The sequence below is a fragment of the Pristiophorus japonicus genome, chromosome 11, assembly GCF_044704955.1.
Source record: "Pristiophorus japonicus isolate sPriJap1 chromosome 11, sPriJap1.hap1, whole genome shotgun sequence".
NCBI classification, from domain to species: domain Eukaryota; kingdom Metazoa; phylum Chordata; class Chondrichthyes; family Pristiophoridae; genus Pristiophorus; species Pristiophorus japonicus.
Window position 1 is genome coordinate 77,391,132 of NC_091987.1, and position 25,558 is coordinate 77,416,689.

At 41.5% G+C, this 25,558-nt stretch overlaps 1 protein-coding gene across 11 annotated transcripts in view; it reads right to left on the minus strand.

Moving 5' to 3' along the window:
- Positions 1–25,558, minus strand: part of pou2f1b (POU class 2 homeobox 1b) — a 186,258-nt gene that overhangs the window by 70,816 nt on the left and 89,884 nt on the right. For all 11 annotated transcript variants that reach the window (XM_070893577.1, XM_070893575.1, XM_070893579.1 and 8 more), the window contains 3 exons: positions 20,081–20,137; positions 14,126–14,251; positions 8,551–8,727 (listed from right to left, as the gene is read on the minus strand). In XM_070893577.1, the coding sequence (XP_070749678.1) occupies positions 8,551–8,727; positions 14,126–14,251; positions 20,081–20,137 (360 nt within the window). The remainder of the gene's footprint in view (positions 1–8,550; positions 8,728–14,125; positions 14,252–20,080; positions 20,138–25,558) is intronic.

Genomic DNA, 25,558 nt, shown 5'->3' on the forward strand with positions numbered 1-25,558 from the left:
TCTCCTCATCTCAGTCCTAAATGGCTTACCCCTTAGCCTTAGACTATGTCCCCTGGTTCTGGACTTCCCCAACATCAGGAACATTCTTCCTGCATCTAACCTGCCCAGTCTTGTCAGAATTTTATGTTTCTATAAGATCCCCTCTCATCCTTTGAAACTCCAGTGAATACAGGCCCAGTCGATCCAGTCCTGCCATCTCAGGAATCAGTCTGGTGAACCTTCGCTCAATAGCAAGAATGTCCTTCCTCAGATTAGGAGACCAAAACTGAACATAATATTCCAGGTGAGGCCTCACTAAGGCCCTGTACAACTGCAGTAAGACCTCCCTGCTCCTATACTCAAATCCCCTAGGTATGAATGCCAACATACCATTTGCCTTCTTCAAGTCAACTTTCAATGACTGATGTACCATGACACCCAGGCCTCTTTTCACCTCCCCTTTTCTGAAACTGCCACCATTCAGATAATATTCTGCCTTCGTGTTTTTGCAACCAAAGTGGATAACCTCACATTTATCCACATGAAACTGCATCTGCCATGCTTTTGCCCACTCACCTAACCTGTCCAAGTCACCCTGCAGCCTCTTAGCATCCTCCTCACAGCTCACACCGCCACCCAGCTTAGTGTCATCTGCAAACTTGGAGATATTACACTCAATTCCTTCATTTAAATCATTAATGTATTTTGTAAATAGCTGGGGTCCCAGCACGGAGTCCTGCGGCACCTCACTGTCACTGCCTGCCATTTTGAAAAGGACCCGTTTATCCCGACTCTCTGCTTCCTGTCTGCCAACCAGTTCTCTATCCACGTCAGTACATTATCCCCAATGCCATGTGCTTTAATTTTGCACACCAATCTCTTGTGTGGGACCTTGTCAAGAGTCTTTTGAAAGTCCAAATACACCACATCCACTGGTTCTCCCTTGTCCACTCTACCTGTTACATCCTCAAAAAATTCCAGAAGATTTGTCAAGCATGATTTCCCCTTCATAAATCCATGCTGACTTGGACCGATCCGTCACTGCTTTCCAAATGCGCTGTTATTTCATCTTGAATAATGGATTGCAACATTTTCCCCACTACTGATGTCAGACTAATCGGTCTATAATTACCCATTTTCTCTCTCCCTCCTTTCTTAAAAAGTGGTGTTACATTAACTACCCTCCAGTCCATAGGAACGGATCCAGAGTCGATATACTGTTGGAAAATGATCACCATGTATCGACTATTTCTAGGGACACTTCCTTAAGTACTCTGGGATGCAGACTATCAGGCCTAGGGGATGTATCGACCTTCAATCCCATCAATTTCCCTAACACAATTTCACGCCTAATAAGGATTTCCTTCAGTTCCCCCTTCCCACTGGACTCTCGGTCCCCTAGCATTTCCGGAAGGTTACGTGTGTCTTCCTTCGTGAAGACAGAACCAAAGTATTTGTTTAACTGGTCCGCCATTTCTTTGTTCCCCATTATAAATTCACCTGAATCTGACTGCAAGGGACCTACGTTTGTCTTCACCAATCTTTTTCTCTTCACATATCTATAGAAGCTTTTGCAGTCAGTTTTTATGCTCCCAGCAAGCTTCCTCTCATACTCTATCCTCCCCCTCCTAATTAAACCCTTTGTCCTCCTCTGCTACATTATAAAATTCTCCCAGTCCTCAGGTTTGCTGCTTTTTCTGGCCAATTTATATGCCTCTTCCTTGGATTTAACACGATCCTTAATTTCCCTTGTTAGCCACGGTTGAGCCACCTTCCCCGTTTTATTTTTACCCCAGACAGGGATGTACAATTGTTGAAGTTCATCCATGTGATCTTTAAATGGTTGCCATTGCCTATCCACCGTCAACCGTTTAAGTATCACTTGCCACTCTATTCTAGCCAATTCACGTCTCATACCATCTAAGTTACCTTTTCTTAAGTTCAAGATCCTAGTCTCTGAATTAACTGTGTCACTCTCCATCTTAATAAAGAATTCTAACATATTATGGTCACTCTTCCCCAAGGAGCCTCGCACAACAAGATTGCTAATTCGTCCTGTCTCATTCCATAATCACACAGTCCACGATGGCCAGCCCTCTCGTTGGTTCCTCGACATATTGGTCGAGAAAACCATCCCTAATACACTTCAGGAAATTCTCCTCCACCGCATTGCTACCAGTTTGGTTAGTCCAATCAATATGTAAATAACTGCTGTACCTTTATTGCACACATCCCTAATTTCTTGTTTGATGCTGTCCCCAACCTCACTACTACTGTTTGGTGGTCTGCACACAACTCCCACTAGCCTTTTCTGCCCCTTGGTATTCCATAGCTCCACCCATACCAATTCAACATCATCCAAGCTAATGTCCTTCCTTACTGTTGTGTTAATTTCCTCTTTAACCAACAACGCCGCCCCACCTCCTTTTCCTTTCTGTCTATCCTTCCTGAATGTTGAATACCCTGGATGTTGAGTTCCCAGCCTTGGTCACCCTGGAGCCATGTCTCCGTGATGCCAATTACATTATATCCGTTAACAGCAACCTGCGCAATTAATTCGTCCACCATATTCCGAATACTTCTTGTATTGAGGCACAGAGCCTTCAGGCTTGTCTTTTTAACACACTTTAACACACTAAGGGGAATAGATATGCGTTTCTGCGGCCGCAACCGAGACTCCAGGATGGTATGTTGCCTCCCTGGTGCAAGGGTCAAGCATGTCTCTGAGCGGGTGCAGGACATTCTGAAAAGGGAGGGTGAACAGCCAGTTGTCATTGTACACATAGGTACCAACGATATAGGTAAAAAAACGGGATGAGGTCCTACGAGACAAATTTAGGGAGCTAGGAGCTAAATTAAAAAGTAGGACCTCAAAAGTAGTAATCTCAGGATTGCTGCCAGTGCCACGTGCTAGTCAGAGTAAGAATCGCAGGATAGCTCAGATGAATACGTGGCTTGAGGAGTGGTGCAGAAGGGAGCGATTCAAATTCCTGGGGCATCGGAACCGGTTCTGGGGGAAGATGGGTCCAGTACAAACCGGACGGTTAACACCTGGGCAGGACCGGAACCAATATGCTAGAGGGAAGTGTTTGCTAGTGCTGTTGGGGAGGAGTTAAACTAATATGGGAAGGGGATGGGAACCTATGCAGGGAGGCAGAGGGAAATAAAAGGGAGACAGAGGCAAAAGATAGAAAGGAGAATAGTAAAAAGTGGAGGGCAGAGAATCCCAAGGCAAAAAACAAAAAGGGCCACATTTCAGCAAAATTCTAAAGGGACAAGGTGTGTTAAAAAGACAAGCCTGAAGGTGCTGTGTCTTAATGCAAGGAGTATCCATAATAAGGTGGATGAATTAACTGTGCAAATAGATGTTAACAGATATGATGTGATTGGGATTACAGAGACGTGGCTCCAGGATGATCAGGGCTGGGAACTCAACATCCAAGGGTATTCAACATTCAGGAAGGATAGAATAAAAGGAAAAGGAGGTGGGGTAGCATTGCTGGTTGAAGAGGAGATTAATGCAATAGTTAGGAAGGACATTAGCTTGGATGATGTGGAATCTATATGGGTAGAACTGCAGATCACCAAAGGGCAAAAGACGCTAGTGGGAGTTGTGTACAGACCTCCAAACAGTAGTAGTGATGTTGGGGAGGGCATCAAACAGGAAATTAGGGGTGCTTGCAATCAAGGTGCAGCAGTTATCATGGGTGACTTTAATATGCATATAGATTGGGCTAACCAAACTGGAAGCAATACAATGGAGGAGGATTCCCTGGAGTGCATAAGGGATGGTTTTCTCGACCAATATTTCGAGGAACCAACTTGGGGGGAGTCCATCATCGACTGGGTGTTGTGTAACGAGAGAGGATTAATTAACACTCTCGTTGTGCGAGGCCCTTTGGGGAAGAGTGACCATAATATGGTGGAATTCTACATTAGGATGGAGAAGGAAACAGTTAATTCAGAGACCATGGTCCAGAACTTAAAGAAGGGTAACTTTGAAGGTATGAGGCATGACTTGGCTAGGATAGATTGGCGAATGATACTTAAGGGGTTGACAGTGGATGGGCAATGGCAGACATTTAGAGACCGCATGGATGAACTACAACAATTGTACATCCCTGTCTGGCGTAAAAATAAAAAAGGGGAAGGTGGCTCAACCGTGACCATCAAGGGAAATCAGGGATAGTATTAAAGCCAAGGAAGTGGCATACAAATTGGCCACAAATTGCAGCGAACCCGGGGACTGGGAGAAATTTAGAACTCAGCAGAGGAGGACAAAGGGTTTGATTAGGGCAGGGAAAATAGTATACGAGAGGAAGCTTGCAGGAAACATTAAGACGGACTGCAAAAGCTTCTATAGATATGTAAAGAGAAAAAGGTCAGTAAAGATAAACGTAGGTCCCCTGCAGTCAGAATCAGGGGGAAGTCATAACAGGCAACAAAGAAATGGCAGACCAATTGAACAAGTACTTTGGTTTGGTATTCACTAAGAAGGACACAAACAATCTTCCGGATATAAAAGGGGTCAGAGGGTCTAGCAAGAAGGAGGAACTGAGGGAAATCCTTATTCGTCGGGAAATTGTGTTGGGGAAATTGATGGGATTGAAGGCCGATAAATCCCCAGGGCCTGATGGACTGCATCCCAGAGTACTTAAGGAGGTGGCCTTGGAAATAGCGGATGCATTGACAGTCATTTTCCAACATTCCATTGACTCTGGATCAGTTCCTATGGAGTGGAGGGTAGCCAATATAACCCAACTTTTTTAAAAAAGGGAGAAAATAGGGAATTATAGACCGGTCAGCCGGACGTCGGTAGTGGGTAAAATGATGGAATCAATTATTAAGGATGTCATAGCAGCGCATTTGGAAAGAGGTGACATGATAGGTCCAAGTCAGCATGGATTTGTGAAAGGGAAATCATGCTCGACAAATCTTCTGGAATTTTGTGAGGATGTTTCCAGTAGAGTGGACAAGGGCGAACCAGTTGATGTGGTGTATTTGGACTTTCAGAAGGCTTTCGACAAGGTCCCACACAAGAGATTAATGTGCAAAGTTAAAGCACATGGGATTGGGGGTAGTGTGCTGACGTGGATTGAGAACTGGTTGGCAGACAGGAAGCAAAGAGTAAGAGTAAAGGGGTACTTTTCAGAATGGCAGGCAATGACTAGTAGGGTACCGCAAGGTTCTGTGCTGGGACCCCAGCGGTTTACATTGTATATTAATGATTTAGACGAGGGGATTAAATGTAGTATCTCCAAATTTGCGGATGACACTAAGTTGGGTGGCAGTGTGAGCTGTGAGGAGGATGCTATGAGGCTGCAGAGTGACTCGGATAGGTTACGTGAGTGGGCAAATGCATGGCAGATGAAGTATAATGTGGATAAATGTGAGGTTATCCACTTTGGTGGTAAAAACAGGAGAGACATACTATTATCTGAATGGTGACAGATTAGGAAAAGAGAAGGTGCTACGAGACCTGGGTGTCATGGTACATCAGTCATTGAAGGCCGGCATGCAGGTACAGCAGGTGGTTAAGAAAGCAAATGGCATGTTGGCCTTCATAGCGAGGGGATTTAAGTACAGGGGCAGGGAGGTGTTACTACAGTTGCACAGGGCCTTGGTGAGGCCACACCTGGAGTATTGTGTATAGTTTTGGTCTCCTAACTTGAGGAAGGACATTCTTGCTATTGAGGGAGTGCAGTGAAGGTTCACCAGACTGATTCCCGGATGGCGGGACTGACATATCAAGAAAGACTGTATCAACTGGGCTTGTATTCATTGGAGTTCAGAAGAATGAGAGGGGACCTCATAGAAACATTTAAAATTCTGATGGGGTTAGACAGGTGAGATGCAGGAAGAATGTTCCCAATGTTGGGGAAGTCCAGAACCAGGGGTGACAGTCTAAGGATAAGGGGCAAGCCATTTAGGACCGAGATGAGGAGAAACTTCTTCACCCAGAGAGTGGTGAACCTGTGGAATTCTCTACCACAGAAAGTTGTTGAGGCCAATTCACTAAATATATTCAAAAAGGAGTTAGATGTCGTCCTTACTGCTTGGGGGATCAAGGGATATGGCGAGAAAGCAGGAATGGGGTTCTGAAGTTGCATGTTCAGCCATTAACTCATTGAATGGCGGTGCAGGCTCGAAGGGCACCTATTTTCTATGTTTCTATGTTTGCCCCTTTAGAATTTTGCAGCAATGTGTCCCTTTTTGCTTTGGGTTTCTCTGCTCTCCCCTTTTACTTTTCCTCTTTCTACCTTTTGCTTCTGCCCCCATTCTACTTCCCTGTCTCCCTGCATAGGTTCCCATCCACCTGCCATATTAGTTTAACCCCTCCCCAACAGCACTAGCAAACACTCCCCCTAGGACATTGGTTCCGGTCCTGCCCAGGTGCAGACCGTCCGGTTTGTACTGGTCCCACCTCCCCCAGAACCGGTTCCAATGCCCCAGGAATTTGAATTCCTCCCTTCTGCACCACTCCTCAAGCCAAGTATTCATCTGAGCTATCCTTCGATTCCTACTCTGACTAGCACGTGGCACTGGTAACAATCCTGAGATTACTACTTTTGAGGTCCTACTTTTTAAATTTAGCTCCTAGCTCCCTAAATTCATCTTGTAGGAACTCATCCCGCTTTTTTTTTTTACCTATATCGTTGATACCTACATGCACCACGACAGCTGGCTGATTACCCTCCCCCTTCAAAATGTCCTGCAGTCGCTCAGAGACATCCTTGATCCTTGCACCAAGGAGGCAACATACCATCTTAGAGTCTCGATTGCGGCTGCAGAAACGTCTATCTATTCCCCTTACAATAGAATCCCCTACCACTATAGCTCTCCCACTCTTTTTCCTGCCCTCCTGTGCAGCAGAGCCACTCACTGTGCCGCAGAGCCACTCACTGTGCCATGAACTTGGCTGCTGCTGCTCTATCCTGTTGAGTCATACCCCTCAACAGTACCCAAAGCGGTGCATCTGTTTTGCAGGGGGGGGGTTTGGGGATGACCTCATCCTTGCCTTTATTAACTCTAGATTTGACTATTCCAACACACTCCTGGCCAGCCTCCCATGTTCTAACCTCTATGAACTAGAGGTCATCAAAAACTCTGCTGCCTGGGCCCTAACTTGCACTAAGTCCCTTTCACCCCTGAATCACCTTGTGCTCGCTGACCTACATTGGCTCCCAGTGGAGCAGCACCTCGATTTTAAAATTCTCATCCTGGTTTTCAAATCCCTCCATGGCCTCACCCCTCTGATCTCTAATCTCCTCCAGCCCCACAACCCTCCGAGATATCTGCGCTCCTCTAAATTTGGCCGCTTGAGCATCCCCAACTTTAATTGCTCAACTATTTGTGGCCATGCCTTCAGCTGCCAAGGTCCTAAGCTCTGGGATGCCCTCCCTAATCCACCTTTTCCTCCTTTTAGACGCTGCTTAAAACCGACCTCGTCATCTGCCCTAATATTTCCTATGTGACTCGGTGTCAAATTTTATTTTATAACATTCCTGTGCAGCACCCTGGGATGTTTTACTACATTAAAGGCACTATATAAATACAAGTTGTTGTTGTTGTTGATGATGGATGAAATAGGATATAGTTCAGGATATCAATTGTTTCAGTCCCGTTCTCTCTATATGACGAAAAGTTAGCAAAAAGTTTCATGTTAAATTTAAAAACCAATCATGGACATTTGGTCTAAATGAAAAGTGATACTGCAGAGAACTGTTTTAGTTTGAGGTGTTTATTGGTTTGAGTGATGGACGCTAAGTTAAGTGAATTATTATCAACTAGCCAATTTGTTTCTTTTTTTTTCTGTTAATCTTAACAAACTTGTATCATAATTTTTAGCCCAAGATATATGGCCCGTCCAAGTGTTTATATATACTTTCCACCACATGAAGAGATTGGGAATATATGGTGGTACCTCATACTATGCACATAAAACAAAACAAACAGTTTACCTTGGTGTTTAAAATAAAAAGGGATTTTGATAGGGTAGATACAGTTTCCTCTGGTGGGATAATCCAAAACAAAGGGGACAATCTTAAAATTGGAGCTCGGTCAGTTAGGGCAGTTAAGAGTTAAAAAAAGAGAGATGGAAAGAAGCATACAAATAGGCAGCCAATAGTTAACATCACTGCATTTTTTTAAATTCCATCTCTTACCTCTGATGACTCTTTAACAGCTAAAGTAACTGCCATCAGCAAAGCATTTAGTAAGGTTATGGGGAAAACATGAATGATTCAATTCTTGTGTACTTCATATGCATTCAAGTCATTTTGGATTGGCCATAAGTACAACAGCTGCCCATATAAGCTTTTTAATTAATTTTTTGGTTAAATTTACAATAGTTAGAAATAAAATCATTTGACACAATCACCCCAACAAATATAACAACTGTAATTTTGGCTATGTAAAGCTGTTTGGTCTTGCAAGTTTTAATCATCAGAATAGTAACGTAGCCTGGTGAAATCGCTAACTTGATCGCCACTAGTCCCAAATCTATCCCTTCCAAAGGAAAGCTTTCCATCCTATAAATAGCCAAGTAAAATATAGCATATACATGCTTACTTGTATTTGGATTGGTTGAGTGATGGGTATTTGTGCCATAGGAGTTGCTGCTGTGGCAGAGATGGTGGCTCCTGTGGCATTATGCTGCTGATTTGCGGAGTGTTGGACTGCCGCAGCCAGCAGCTGGGCTTGTGCTTGCTGGAGTAATAACTGCTGCTGCGCTGTTGTCAACGTTAGCTGTAGAAACAAAAGCAGGACACAAAACGGTCACAATTCAGGTCAGATAAATGTAGTATATATTTTCTACAGTAGATATTTTCATGTTCATAACTTAATTCAGAGGCGTATTACAAGTCCTCTGATTGTTCATTAACATGCTATACTGCACAATATTGTAGAAATTCTCTCAATTGCAATGACTAAAATAAAAGGACTAGATGTTGTTCAACCATTCACCCACAAAACTTAAAACAATATCTTATCATTGATGACAAATGCTAAATTATACACATTTTCTTTAAAAACAAGCATAAATATTAAAAACAAAAGTTCGTAATTTTAAAAACTAAGTCAAAAATATTATTCAGACTAAAACAACTTGTTCAGTTTGAAAATTCAGCCTTATGGTTAAAATATCAATTTGAACATATTCACTGTGTATGCAATTTCTTAAAATTATTGGTGGGAATGGGAAGCAGGGGCGAGAGAGAAAAAGAAACATTGATTAACTTGATATATGCCAATTATGAATCTGCCCAGTCATTGAAGTGGTTCTATTACCACATGTATCGAAGATTGGAATAGGTAAAATGCATAATCGGCATTTTAAACTGTTAGATATGAGTCGTGGCTCTGTAGTCGCACTCTCGCCTGAGTCACAAGGTCATGGATTCAAGCACCACTCCAAGGACTAAACTTTCCTTTTATTTTCGGTGAGTTCTCAACGATTTTCTCGGCAGTACAGCTGGTTTTCCGCCCGGCGAAAGTTTACCCCTTAGTATTTTTTTAATGGTACCGTCCAAATCTGAAAATGCCTGCCGGGACCAAACCGCCGACGTGCACCATTGAGAAAATCACCAAGGTGTAAGTTTTATCCCAACGGAAGCCCATCCAGATCGCCGAGGGACCCGTCCTGTAAAAACTGCTTAAACAGGGTGGTAGGCGAGTACTCTGCAAAGAAAGGTAAGTTACAGGTTCTTTGTTTATTTATTTTTTAAATTTTAAACACCAATTGTGTAAAATTGTCTTGGGAAGTTTTTAAAATGAGTTTGAAAACAACCACGAGACTCATTGAGAGATCATATCTACTGCTAGGCAAGGTAAAAAAACTGTTTCAAGTATCACACAAACAGAAACAAAGATGGTGCTATTTCACATCTGTTCTAAAAACCGTGAGTGCAAAGTTTCTTGAAGGTATTTAAAAAACACAGCAAACTATTTTCACTTGGTAGGTGAATTGAAATAAAAACTTACATGTACTTATCAACTTTTTATATTCATGCCCTATCACCACTCATTGGAGAATGTAATTATCGCGTCCAAATTTCCACAGACAATTTCCATTTTAAATGCAGACACAGAAATTTATAATGGCAATTTAAAGAGACAGAACATATGACTTCCAAATGGTGATGGAGTTACATCTGCGTGCTCGAATCCAAATATCCCCCAGCCCCTAACTCTACTTCAGCTGAACTCTCCATGTGCAATGCCATAAGACATAGATATATTGAGCCATAATTTGCCATGGTAGGGCATCTAACAGTATCTGCCATTAGTTAGACTTACTCTTGCAGGTTTAGGTTTTTTTCAATTTTTTGTTTGGCAAGTTGCTGAAAGTGCAAGCTGATAACGTCGCAGAGAGGGAAATTGGACATCTGGGACCTGAGTGAACAGGGCAAGCAACTGTGTATCTCCTTAACTAATCAGATTGAAGGAATGTGAAATTAACAGCACAAGGATTAAGAAGGAAGTGTAAATTAGAATGGGTGAATTCAATGGGTCAAATCATGTAGAGAAATGAGAGGGGAAAAGAAAGATTGGATTGAGAGTACAAAAAAGAAACAGAAAGGAAAAGTAAAAAAAAACACATTCAGGGTAGAGTTTCCGCGTTGGGCGTAATCGACAATTCAGGTGCAAATGTGGTGCTCAAAATTGCACCCATTTTGAGACGTGTTTTTCCCCTCAAGTTTTCACTCACTCATTTGCCATGAACCAGTGCCATCGGGCAGTGTTTTAAAATGTTTTTTTTTTAAATGTTGCTTTAAAAATATTTCTCGATATATATATTTAAGAGTGCAGTTTGATTAATCCCGCTGAAAATGGGTTTATCACAAAAAATAAACATATTTAATCGTAGTGTCAATCCACCACCTGTGAATAACTAGATCTTTACTTTAAAAAATATATACAGGACCATTTGCTCGTTATACAGTAGTCAGTTTCTTAGTAATTTAAAAAAAATACATTCAAAGGCTTTTAAAATATACCTATTAATGTCATTGCACCCAAAAGAACCAGCTTAATTTTTAGAACCTCCTCGAAGGCCTGCAAACTAACGCAATTAGCAGAAACTCCCAATGGTGATTAATTCATCCCGGGGGCGTGGCCGGCTTCTCGTGCAATGTATTTTAAACTGGTGCAAAAGATTGCTGAAACTCAATTTGCGCAAAATGCAATTTTGGGCGAATAGTGCTGAAAAAAGCAGCGTAACTGAGCAGAAATGCTACCCGTTAAAATTTTACATTTATTAAAATCTCCAGGAATGAGATTCCACACTTGTAATAGTTAATTTTAAATGCCATTGAAGTTGGCTGGCAGCAATTATCATTCAGCACACTGTTAAAAGTGAAAAAACTTAACTTTTTGTGGAGAGTTTAGTTTGTATCTACTGCACAAATACAGCAACTTCATGCCATTCAATGAACATCAATGGTGAGGCAGGCAGCGAGATGCCATTTATGTGAAGCTAATGGCGTAGCAGTGCAATGTGAACAATTTTTGGATATTTCAGTTTAATCACACACTTGCCCCCTTGCCTGAAGTTGCTGTACCATTTACACATAAATAATGGTATCGTTAGCCTCACTGTTATTTTGACAGTAAATTATGATCTATTTATTAAAAGTCTTGCACCTAATATGCACTTCCTGTTTGTTACACTTATCTCCTGATTCAGTATCGTCTCAGCTGGATTTTACAATATTGTCACGCTTGGGTAATGCCACACCTACAAACTCTTTGTAGATTACATTTGCATAGTTTACCTTTCTGCCCTTCAGAAGCTGTGCCACTTGCTTTGTTTAATTTCAATGGTCTCCCCTATTCCATAGGCTCAGTTCGCAATGCTGTTTAACCCTCTTCCCACCCCTCTTTGATCAGGGAAATGTATCCCTCCCACTACTGACATCGTAGCCATCTAGTCTGCAGCCCCCCCACTCACATTCAGCCCCGCTTCGGACTTTGGAGCGGAGCCTTCCTTGCTCCCAACATCGCAACTATTGGCCGCCTGGCTTCTAAAGTCCCACAACCACATCTAGTGTAATGGCCATCCCAAGCTTTATTCTCCCTCTACTTTCAACCCCATACCAATTTCATCATGTTTGCCTGTTGCTAAGCAAGCTGGGAAACCTATATTTAGATTTTCAAAGTGGTTATAAATATATTTGCCAACTTAAAATTAGTAACCACACAAGATTTAGGGATGTTTTCAACACTAAAAAGTTAGTAAAATAATGACAAACCATGCTTAGGAGCAGCAGAGGGCTACCTGACAAAATTATTTGGATGCTAAGGGACATCAGTTAAAAGGGAAAGCAAATGGGTAAGAGTGAAGGGTTGAGAGAACAGTGAAGAAGTTAGAGGGGCAGATGGTTGAGGGAAGATCAAGAACGCAAGAAAGATCAGCCACGAATGAGGTCCTGACAGGGGAAGATTGAGAATTGACAGTGGAAATGTATGGGTATGAGGAAGCACAGAAGTTATTTTTGGTAAGAGCTAAAGGCCAACAGTTGAAGGAGGAAATAGCCAAAAGAGGCAACAGTTAAAACAAGGGATGGGGAATCAGAAAAGTAGAGGTTTGATGGTGGGAAAGATAACTGTAGAGACACAAGAGGAAGGTGAGTGAAAACAGAATGAGGGGGGAGTACAACGACATCAAGATAGATGGAAGCAAAAGGGAGAGGAGTTAATAGGTGGCAGCTTACGAAGCTGCAGGTAGAGGGAGGGGCGCGGTGCAGGGTAGACAAAGGAGGTGTGGTAGTGAAGAGGTGAACAGAGAAGAAACAATATAAAAAGATCAAATGGCAGAAACAGTACCAGTGGCAGTCAACAAAAATAGCTGAGAGAACATATCCTGACACTTCCCACAAGCATCAGAGGAGATCCACTTATATAAACAAAGCATGTCATATAGCTCGCACTTTTTATGTGTCACTTCTTGTAACACATTCCCACCACATTTTGTTGATAACATCCCTAAATATTAAAATATATTCTCCAAATCACCATGAGTAATGTCACAGGAGATCTATTAGTACTGTATAAGGCTATGCAAAGAGGCGATATTGAATTTGTACAAGAATTGCTTTGACCAGAGCTAGAGTATTGCACTCAGTTCTGTCCACTTCATGTAGGGTACAGTATATAAAAAAAACACATTACCAGGAATGAGAAATTATTGATATGAAGAAATGCTTAAAAAATTGGGGTCTTTTACCAGAGCAGAAAGTGTTATGGGTGGAGCAGTTTTCAAAATTGTGTGAAAAGTTTTGAAACAGCAAGTGCAAGACTGTTTCCATTGGTTGGCCAACTGGTAATAAAGAGACATAAACTTAACATTGCTACTGCAAGAAAGACAATGTTAGAATAATTGTAGGGTTAACAGAACATGTAATGCTTCACCACAACAAACAATTGAGGTACAGGTTGAACCTCTCTTATCCAGCACACTCGAGACCTGGGATGTTGCCGGAAGAGGAGAGGTTAAATTGGATAGTACAGGTACTGAGCAAGGGGATATTGGGGCTAGCTGGCTTGGGGCTGGGAGTGTGCCAGAGAGATCGTGAGGGGGGGGGGGAGGCAGTGGATCACGGGGTCAGGCCAGTGATTGCGGGAGTTGGCAGCGAGGAAGGACTTCAATTTGTCGGAGCAGCCGGGAATGGTGCCAGATAAGGGAGTCCAGGATAAGGGAGGTTCAACCTGTAGCACCTATAACACCAACTTAAAGGAAATTCAAAATGTATTTGAAGAGGAGGAAAGGGCAGGGATATGGGATTATAGTTGTTAGTTGGCACACAGGCATTATGGGCCAAATGGTCTCCTGTACTGTAATTTCTATAATTCAGCTTTTTTTCCCCCCAACTTCAGGTAAAATTAGCTGGTGGGCAAATTAAATGGCAATGCTGAGTTATTTAGAAAGATGTTCCTTAAATGACAAAATACATCTCTGGGTTTGACAGAAAGATGAATTAATTTTATTCCCTCTAAAATGCTGGAAAAATTCTTAGTTGATGAAAATCTAATTCGTTAGGACATTAGTAACACTGGAATAAGCCTCATTATAGATTACAACTAGGTAACCTGATTTTCCTATTGACCTCTGATTCAAGTTGAGCTGAAAATAACTTCCACATACCCCAGTGATCTGCCCTCCAGCAAGCATAAGCTGTGTCTGTGGAAGGGTGGTCTGTAAAGATGGTTGCAGTGAAGGCTGGGTTGTCGTCTGCTGGGACGAAGAATCCCCCGATTCCTCACTTTTTACCTTAAGAACACCAAACGGAACTGATTAGTTACTATTTTACTGATGCACCTTTTAAAAACAAAAACCTGAATGTGTTAGTACATAAGACTTTTTTTTTTATTCGTTCATGGGATGTGGGCGTCGCTGGCAACGCCAGCATTTATTGCCCATCCCTAATTGCCCTCGAGAAGATGGTGGTGAGCCGTCTTCTTGAACCGCCTTCTTGAACCGCTGCAGTCCGTGAATCAGTACACTAAACTTCCAGCTTATTGCAACTGAAAATTGAGTACCGCTATTTTTAAATGCAGTCTTGACCAATTAATATTGCCAAGCTGGGTGTTCATAGCATAAACTTGGAACTGTTCCAAATCATTTTTTCTCCTCAAAATCCCTCAACACCAGTGATCCTCTTCTGATCAGAAGGCAAGAGCTGGCACTGTAATGTTCAAATGTTTTGAAATGATTTGCCATTTGCAGGTACTAAAGCAGTTCATTATTTTTTGAATTTACACTTTTATCATGAACTTTACCTAGACGAAATGCAAAATGAATGATATATACCTTTGGTATTGAATGGGATTTCGAACTGCATGATGGAAACAAGTGCAATAGGATACATAGAAATTATAATCTAGAAAGGATATGTATGCATGCATAGAAAAAAAATACAAAAACACTAGAATGATCCAGGGAACATGAAAATTACTATTACTTGCAAAAAGATGGTTGTATATTTCTTTTAAAGCTCACTGAAACGGGAAAGCAATGATCGAGCAAGACAATAACTTGCATTTCCATTACATTTTTAACATAGAAAATGTCCAAAATCATTCAATGGATATGTAATCAAAAAAGCGATGCCGAGCCAAGGACTGAAATATTAGGAGGGGGTAACCAAAAGCCTCATCAAAAAAGTATTTTCTGGCAGGTTGTTAAGATGTGAGAGAGGTGGTGATTGAAGGAGGGAATGTCAGTCAGTGAGAAAAGGAATGACAGACAAGCAGATAGGATATGGACAGAAGAGTGACAGATGAGTAGAAGTCAAAAATAGATGGAAAAATGCGAGACCGGCCATGACAACATTAGGAATAGTCAAGTCTGGAGGGAACAGCAGCATTGATGATGGTTTCAGTGGTCGGTAGGCTGAGGACTGGAAATGCCAAAAAGAGATGGAAGTAGGTGGTCTTTGTGATAGAAGAAATATGGGGTCAGAAGCTCAGTTCAGGGTTGAAAAGGACACTGAGGTTGAGGACAGTGGCAAGGCAGAGGGACTGGAATAGGTGTCAAAGGTAGAGTTTGTGGCAAGGGCCAAAGATGATGACTTTGGTCTTCCCAATGACTGGCTGGAGAAAACTGCAGATCATCCAAGATTGGATGTTGGGCAAGATACCTGACAACATAGAGGCAGTGGAGGGGTTGAGGGAGGTGGTGGCGAGGTAGATGAGAAAGAGGAGGGGGCCATGGATAGATCCTTGGGAGACTCTAGGTAAAATTGCAGGGGGCGAAAAGAAATCATTGCTGAAGATGCTCCAGCTATTATTGGAGAAGTGAGAGTGGGACCAAACGAGGGCAGTCCCATCAAGCTGGAAATTGGAGGATGGCATGGTTGTGTGAAGAGCTGCCAAAAGGTCAAGAAAGGATAGTGCACCATGGTCAGAGTCACAAAAAATCTCATTTTTAACTTTGATCAGATCAGTCTTGGTGCTATCGCAGGGGCGGAAGCCTAATTAGAGATTTTCAAAAAGAAAGCTGTGGGAGAGATGTGCAAGGATTTGGGAGGTAACTAGATGTTCATTTTCTTTCCAAAATTCTTGGTGCTTGGTGAGTGGGCAGCAGTTTGCAAAGACAGAGGGGTCAAAGGTGGAATTTTGAGAGGGGGGGGGGGGCGGTGATGAAGGCAGCCTTGAAAAATAGAGGCAACAGTACTCAGAAGGAACCATATCCAATGCCAGCTAGCATGTTGGCCAGGAAGGGAAGTTGGATGGTCAGTATTTTAGTTAGATTGGGTCAGGAGAGATGGAGAAAATGGACTTGAAAATGGTACTGGGGAGTGGGGAGGAGGGGAAGAGCAGGGAAGATGGGGGTTAGAGAGACAAGCTGGTTCAGCGTGGGGTTGGGCGGGGGAGCCTGGGGAGAGGTGTAGTTGGGTGGGAAAGGGAGGAAGGCAGCAGAGGCAGTTGAATAGATGGTCTGAGTCAGTCAATGACAGAAAAATTCCATGAGGTGAGCGTGGATGGGGCAAGGGAAAAGCATTTGTAGAGCAGGTAGGTTTGTAGTGAAGAAAATAAGCCACAGGTTTATATTTGTTCCACGTGATGATCCCAGAGTAGTGTGTGGTTTTGGCAGGGAGTGAAGCCCGATATCAATTATGTGGTCCAGCCAAATCTGGTGATGGATGAAGAAGCCAATTGTGCTCTAGTCTGTGCCTTTCAGATGTGAGGGGGTGAAGACCACATGACAAGTAGTCTTTCAGCATCAGATGCATTCAACCAGGATTGACAGTTCATTGCTTTGAAACTTATTTGCTTCTGACCAGACTCAAATTTCAGTCAATCCAATTTCAAAATATATGTGCAGCAATTTGAGGAAGAGATTTCTGGTGTTTACTGTTACAAAAAGTTGTAAATGTTTGCATAAAGAATGTATTTACAATTGCTTTATTTGGTGAAAGGTGGCAATATTCTTCTGTACTGTTGCAAATTAAGTGGACCTGCATCGCTACAAACATGACTTACACAAGCTCAACAGCACCACCACCAAGTACATTTTGGTACTGAAATAGTTTATAAATGTGAACATTGTCCACGCATTAAAAATATGCAATTTTAGTCACAAAAATTGCATTTACTTCCATTTACTCCACTTGAAACTCTATAATCTAAGACAAATAAACCTGTTAACATAAAATCAAGGCTGCAATTTCTGTCCATTCACATGGAGCCATTCCAGTATAGTAACTTCGAACAAAAATTGCTTTCTTTGTTCAAGTTTTACTTGAATTTATGTTTTTCTAAATTATTATTCAAAAATGTATACTGACACGATTTGTTTAAGTGATGTGCAGCTAGCAACCTCAACAGTTTTGCTAACCCAAAATTCAGTGACTAAAAACTTACATTTTCATGAAAATGTATTTGTTTTTCAGTCATTTCAGGAGACATTACTCGACTTAAACTGTATTTTCCTGCTCCTTGCCTATTTAGCCCTATAATGTAGATCAGAAAAATTCATACTTCAGAAATCCACTGTATACCTCAAACCTCTCCTCAAATTAAAATAGGATCCTGCATACCAGAAGAAACACAATCTCAAGAGCCTTTATTTGCTGTGGCAAATATTTCTCCCTCATTAGAAAACTTCCAAAGTACCTCCTGTTAAGGTTTTATATGAAAATACATACTAATTTCAGTTTTTATACAAATAACAATTCAGAGAAGAGCAGATCCAGTTTTTAAATGAAGCGAGTTCATAATTTATTTATAAGCTACCCATGTTCTTGGAAATATATCCTCGACATACTTTTTACAAAGCAGACTCCCACAGAAATGCATTGGAGAGAGATGCAAGATGGCAAAGTGGGTTAGGACAATATTGCTTCACTTCGGAAATCTAGATTCAAATCCTGGGCAATTTTGATAGATCACAGCTGTAAGAAGTGCAAGTGGACATAAGCGAACACAAAAATTCCCATAATTCAGCACTAAACCACTCTGACACACACAAATGGCTGCATGGGGAAATGGAAATGTTACACAATTCCATATATGTGGTACTCAACTGAAATCAGCAAATATTCGGCAATACAAAAACAAAATGAGGGAAAATGTACTGTCACAAAACTATTAACCCACAACCAAAGGAAAGAAGAATCACTCACCCTCTACCCCCTCAAAAAATGCCAACAATGATCATCTTTGATGGAAATAAAAATCTCACCTTACAATAATCAAAAAATTTGCAAGTTACTTTTCTAATAAAGCTCCTGAACTAGGTGAGTAGATAATCTAACTGATTAAAGATAAACTATGAATGAGTTTAACCACTGACAAAAGTTGGACAAACCTGGCACTAATACATTGAAGTGCACATAGCTTATTTCTCAAATATGAAATTCTCTATTTTAAATTACAGGTCTAAATATAGGCAAAGCAGCAGGGAAATGTAATTGAAATTTAATAAACACTTTTCAGGTGGTGAATTTTATTGGCTACAAAATGGTTCACCCTTCTCTTGCCCCTCCCCCCATCCATCTTTCACATCTTCAATGGTTTGATAATTGGATACTTAAAACTTGGGATCAACAAAGAGTTTGTAGTAAAAGGAGATGTGTGTTTCTTCTACATCCATTTACAAGCATGTTTAGTGTGGTAATTTGGTGGTACTGATTGCAAATCTGCATGCATCTCTTTCTGCTAGTTAAGAGCTCTATTTATATAGCTGCAGCCATCTATGGCAAAGTGAAATAATTGCAGCTTTAACTTTTTTCCAGAAATTCTGCATGGACTCGCTCATGCTTCACAGCAGTGCCAGCATTAACTGAGTTGCAGGGTGGGTGGGGGAGAAAGAGAAAGAGATGAATGCCAGGTTGAATTCTGGAGAGGGGAAGAGGGAGCACAGTGCTGGTATCGACTGGGTGGGTTGGAGGGTGAGAGAATGCATTGCAAAATTGAACTAGATTTGGAGGGGGCAGAGTGCATCTGAACAGAGATGGGGTATGGGAGTGGCTACTGGGAAAATACTATTTCCTTTTAAAACAAGATTAAAAATTCCTCAATTAAGAAGTATAAACCATTTATTTTAAAATTCTAAATTTTCCAGATCCCCTAGAAATGAACCATTAATTTTGTGCTTTGATAGGATTTGTCCCTTCAGGCTTTCAGGTGTTATTTTCCCTCCAAAAGAATATTGGTACACCTGAAGCTCAAGTTACAAAGCCGGTGTAAGTATTGCTTTAACAGATTTTAAGATTATAAAATTGCATTATCAGCTTTTTGGGCCCTCTGTCAACATTTTTGAAGCTGTTGATTGACATGCATGTGGGACTGGAATGTTTTGAATGAAACAACACACTCAAAATGGCTATGTGAAACTAATTCTACCAGTTCTTTCTCTATCGACACTAACAGAATATTTACAATAGTAAATTAACATTTTTGAAATCACTAATCGAAAGATTTTCTTTCAAATTATTCAAACATGCAAATAGCACAAAAAAGCACAACTATGAAATACATAGAAACATAGAAAATAGGTGCAGGAATAGACCACTCGGCCCTTCGAGCCTGCACCACCATTCAATAAGATCATGGCTGACACAGTAGGTCATCGACTTGAAACGTCAACTCTGTTGCTCTCTCCACAAATGCTGCCTGACCTGAATATTACCAGCATTTTCTGTTTTTATTTTGTATTAAATGAAATACAGTACACAGCCAGGAATGCAAAGGTTGATGACAATTAACTACTTAGACATAGCATTTTCAGCTGTAATACCAATGCTTAGAATAAACCAATGATGAATTCTGTCTATTACACCCAAGATAATTACAGCGCAGAGTGGCAAACAGCCTGTTTCTGGAGATAAATTTGTTTGCCATTGCTAGTCTTCGGGATTGAAATTTGCCATGGCAACCCTGAACAGTTTCTTTTGAAAAAGCAAGTGACAAAAGGTCATTTCTTTGGCAGCAAATAGCTTATTTTTTTTCCCGATAGGAAAGCAAGACATTCCCCTTTCATCAAATAAGGCAGCTAATTCTACCCTATTCTTACCCATTATTTCTCCACACAATAATAAACATTTTAGAACAAAAAATTGTTCCTCTAATTTTCTACGGTAACAAGGTAGCTTACCTGTAAATTTAATGTTTGTGGAGCAGTTGGCTGCAAAGTTGTTCCAGCAAGTTGTACCTGCAACAGAAACAGTAAAAAAATAAATACAGACATAATTAATGTCTCTTCTGTGGACCAATTTAGCATGAAACATTAGGATTTCAAATGTTCTACTCTCATATCTGTGATACATTAGCAAATTTCTTTAAAAAAAAACACATTAGTACATTTTAGTTTTCATTTACTACAAATTAGTTTTCACGATCACCTTCTAATGTCCTCAGCAAAGGCCTCAGCTTCATCCTCCGATGCCCACCTCAATGAATTTTGAGCTCAACTGAGCTCATCACCTTTGCCTCCCCTCCCACTTCTTTGGCCAGGAGTCTTAGCACACCCACCCCACCCTCGCAGAATTTCTCCCTTCTCCAGAATTCTTGTTCCACCTTGACCTCTCCTTCCAACCCCTTACCCTCTCGATCTTTTTATTGGAAACTGTCAGTGTCCCCGTTTCTCTACTCGCCTCACTCACTCGAACCTACCTTCCTCTGAACTTGCAGCACTCCTTCTCTCAGGTCCTGTTGTTATTTGGTTAACAGACCTCTGCCTTGCGGAGGCTAAACTGCAACTCTCAGACACCTCCTCCTACCTTCCTTTGAACCATCACCCCACCGCCACACATCAAGCCATCGTTTCCCAGACCATCACTGACTTAATTTCCTCCAGAGATCGCCCCCCCTGCCTCCTCATAATCCTCCAACCCCGCTTCTACCTCCTTTCCAAGATCCACAAACAGGACAGCACTGGTAGACCCATTTTTTCCAGCTTGTTCTTGCCCCACATAGCATATTTCTTCCCATCTCGACTTTTTTTTCTCCCCTTGTCCAGTCCCTTCCCACCTACATCTGCAACTCTTACAATGCCATTTTAACAGTTTCCTAGCCCTGGCTGTCTCCTTGTTACCATGGATGTCCAGTCCCTCTAACCTCCATCCTCCACTAGAGCCCTTTGCTTCTTCCTTAAGTGGAGACTCAATCAGTCCCCATCTACCACCAACCTCCTCAATCAACATCACAAAAAAACAACAATTATCTGGTCATTATCACATTGCTGTTTTCTACATTACAACAGTGACTGCACATCAGAAGTACTTCATTGGCTGTAAAGTGCTTTGGGACATCCAGAGGTCATGAGAGGTGCTATATAAATGCAAGGCTTTCTTTTTTCTTCCATCTGGCTGCATTTGTTCTTGCATTGAATAACTTCTCCTTTGACTCCACTCACTTCCTCCAAATGAAAGGTGCCACTGGAATGTTGTTTCGAGCTATGCCTGCCTTTTCATGCAATATGCGCAGCATGTTTTGTTCCAGTCATGCTCAGGGCCCCGCTCCCTCACCTTTTTTTCCAGAGACCAAATACAATTTGGGTGATTGCTTTGCAAAACACTTCCGGTCAGTCCACAAGCATGACCAAACTTCTGGTTGCTTTCTATTCCAATTCGCCATCCTACTCTGACCTCCTACACTGTTCCAATGAAGCATGAGGAACTTCACCTTTTGATTAGGCACTTTACAACTTTCCGGACTCAACATAGAGGTCAACCATTTCAGATCATAGCCACTGCTCCCATTTTTTCGGACATCAAGTTCTGGGAATGGGTAATGTAGGTAGAGGCACAAGTCTGGTGAACCCAAGGTTAAATATCACCACTATATTAATCAATCAAGTTTTATTTTTTTTTTTCAAATTGCAAGACAAAAGACTGCAAAACATACATGACTAAGCAGTGCAATAAATGCAAAAATGCATCAACTTTCCCAGTGTTCTAATAATTAAATCGTTGTTGACAACAGTGAAGAAAAAGAATGGACCTACTGAATGCAGAATGTCCTGTGTGTAAATGTGCGTGTCTATTTTGGGGGTGTTAAAGAAAGTCTCGTGACACCGAACATGTTCACCCCCCATTGGAAGACATTTGTACAAGAATTACATAGAATGTACAGCACAGAAACAGGCCATTCAACCCAACTGATGCAAGCAGGTGTTTATGCTCCACACAAGCCGCCTTACTCTGTTCTTCATCTAGCTCTATCTGTATAGCCCATTCCTTTCTGCCTCATGTGTTTATGTAGCTTTCCCTTAATTGCATCTATGCTATTCGCAATTCAACTATTCCATGTGGTATCAAATTCCGCATTCTAACCACTCTTTGGGCCCAAGTTTCCACACGGAAAAAAACGGGCGCCCCTCCGAGTTGGGCGCCCGTTTTTCGCGCCTAAAAAAAAACTCGCGATTCTCGAGCGCTTTGCAGCTCCTTGTCTGCCTGGCGCGGCGCCCAGGGGGGCGGAGCCTACACGCGCCGATTTTGTAAATGGGAGGGGGCGGGTACTATTTAAATTAGTGTTTTTCCTGCCGGCAACGCTGCGCGTGCGCGTTGGAGCGTTCGCGCATGCGCAGTGTGAAAAAAATATTGGCACTCGGCCATTTTTGTAGTTCTTTGTAGCTGTTTAGTTTTTGAACATTTTTTTTTATAAAAGTACATTGCCATCAGCACATCAGCACTGAGGCTTCTTGTAGCAGTGAGAAGGGTGCAGGAAGCCTCAAAGTTGAGCCAGCCGTTTCCCGACGACCTCCCCCTTTTGCTGTCGGGAAATGGCTCCTCAATTTTTGAGGCTTCCTGCAGCCTTCACTCTTTCTCTCTCTTCCCCCCCCCGCGTTCGGTCGGCTCCCTCCCTCGCGTTCGGTCGGCTCCCTTCCCTCTCTCCTCCCACCGCATTCGGTCGGCTCCCCCCCCCCCACCCCCCGCGTTCGGTCGGCTCCTCCTCTCTCCTCCTCCCTCCTTCCCCCCCCCCCCGGTTCAGTCGGCTCCCTCCTCCCCTCCCTCCCGCCCACGTTCGGTAACGGCTGCCTCGTTTTGTGACGCTTGCTGCAGCATTCTTCCTGGCTGAAGCACTTTCACACAGGTAGGAAGATGGTTTATTTAATCTTTTCTTTGCTTATAAATGTTTATTCAGGTTGGATTTATTTGTATAATAATTGTATAAGTATAAATAAGGATTTATTGTAGAATTTAATGAGTTCCCCTCCCCCCCCACCTCGTTCTGGACGCCTGATTTGTAACCTGCGCCTGATTTTTTAATGTGTAGAACAGGTTTTTTCAGTTCTACAAAAATCTTCACTTGCTCCATTCTATTTTAGTTTGGAGTACATTTTCACTGTGGAAACTTTCAAATCAGGCGTCAGTGGCCGGACACGCCCCCTTTTGAAGAAAAAATTCTGTTCCAAAGTAGAACTGTTCTAGCTGACTAGAACTGCAGAATAAAAAGTGGAGAATTGCGATTTCTAAGATAGTCCGTTCTCCACCAGTTGCTCCTAAAAATCAGGTGCAAATCATGTGGAAACTTGGGCCCTTTGGGTGGTCTAACCAAGGTTCTATAAGTGTTTAACATGTCTTTTCTGCTTTCAATTCTATCCCTCTGAGCCCCAGCGCTTCAGTTACTTTTCTAATGGCCTTGTCAACCAGTGTCGGTTATATTTAGTGATTGTATGATTGAGGCAGTAATGTAATTCTTCTAAACTGTGCCTAAATATGAAAAAAAATATTGATCTTTGCATTTTCTATTATGTTCCACTAGAATTTACCATTAATGAGTTTCAATTAATTCCATCACATCATGAAGAATTTTATTTCACCTATGGGGGAAAAGTCATTTATTCACTTGTTGCTTCAACACTAGCCATTTTCACTGAAATCAGACCTATGAGATTTGTACTTCAGGTTTCAAATGTGTGTACTTTCTTAAATAAAACACTGTAAAGGTAGTAGGCAGTACATAATTTATCTTGGCTTATAGTCTCCAGTCATCTTGAATCTACTACAAAACCTACTGCATCAATACAATGTGCAAAAAACCCAAGTTGCCTTAATTCTTAATTAGCGTCCTCCACAAACTAATATTCCTATTCACCAATTGAGGAAACTGTAGAGGTTCCAGTCCTTTGATTCATTTTAGATATGATCCAATTTCTCAGCTCCAGCTTTGAGACAATTATATTAGTTTTGAGCCAAGGTGTCAAGAAAGTAATCATTTTCCCACAAAAACATTGAAACACTACTAGATGGGATGTGAACTAGTGTGCAGAGGATAACCTTACCTAAGTAAATAACATTCCCTTGTTTTCCTCCATACACGTACATCTGTATTTCAGTGGAGCTGCTATTAACTAGCATATCCTTGGAAGAATATGGAAGATCAACTTACACAACAAAGATGGCAAATTGTATATTTGATAAAGTTACCAAATTTAGTAATTTTGGTAAATTGCAGCAGGAATGCACAGATCATTGAGGGCTACTTTCTTGAACAGACTCAAGAAGTTCCCTGAAATACTGCAGGTGACCTTTCACTGAAGCAGGTCGTCTCCTTTCTAGCTATTACCAGTACATAATATATCAGATTAACCAAAATTTGTTTTATGTCATTACTGAAGCTATAAAGGAAATCTTCTCGCTCTCGACCAACCTTGCAATCTCCAAGTATTAGCTCTTCAAGTGCATTCCACTGTTATTGAGACGGGTACAGTTCTGATCAGATATAGATGGTGCACATTTAACGCAAAACAGTTTACCAAACAGTCAGCTTAGGTCCAGGCCATTCACACCAGAACAGTTCAGATCCAGGCCATTCACACCAGAACAGCTCAGATCCAGCTGAGAAGTTCCTTATTGTATGTTACAGACGCAAAAAAAAGTTGTTAGCTAATGGTAGGACATTTGTACTGCCATGTTAAGTAAATGATTCATATCATTGTGGTGAAACGTGCAGATTGGTATGTACCACCACCAGGTTTGAGTAGATGTCATGTTCACTCAACCATTTGAGACATATAGGTTTTAGAATTTGTAACAGATTTAGCTGAAAGGTCTCAAAAACAGCCCAACAGGGCTCACGCTCTCCTACACACAACATTGAAGGAACCAAATAAATTTTAAATTTCAAAGAATTAATCTGTGAAATGAACATCTGTTGGACAAGTTGAATCTGGTCCCTATAAAGTTAATGATTGAACATACATGGTTATTATTTTTCATTTTATGTCCATGATGGATTAAAAATGGTAAGCAAAATTGAAAAATGCAGGCCCAATTTTTCATGACTGGAGGTACTTTTATCTATGGCTTGGGAGTATAAATGAAACATCCACTTCTCCTGACAAACCATCCTGATATGAGACCCAATAAATGGCCTGAAGCATCATCTGAATGAATATTTACTGAAGTGGTCAATGTACCATGAGAGATTAGTTCAATCATCTAAAGCATTATTGCCATCTCTGCACAATGGCTCATAAATCTCAACAAGTTCTTCCCTATGGTGGGGAACTCAATATTAAACAGCTCTGTATGGGCTTTTTAGGGGTCTTACAGCACTTGCCACCACCATTTAAAAAAAAACTCAGTTTCCATTTCTTCCAAATAATACTGTCATTTTGGAACATCAA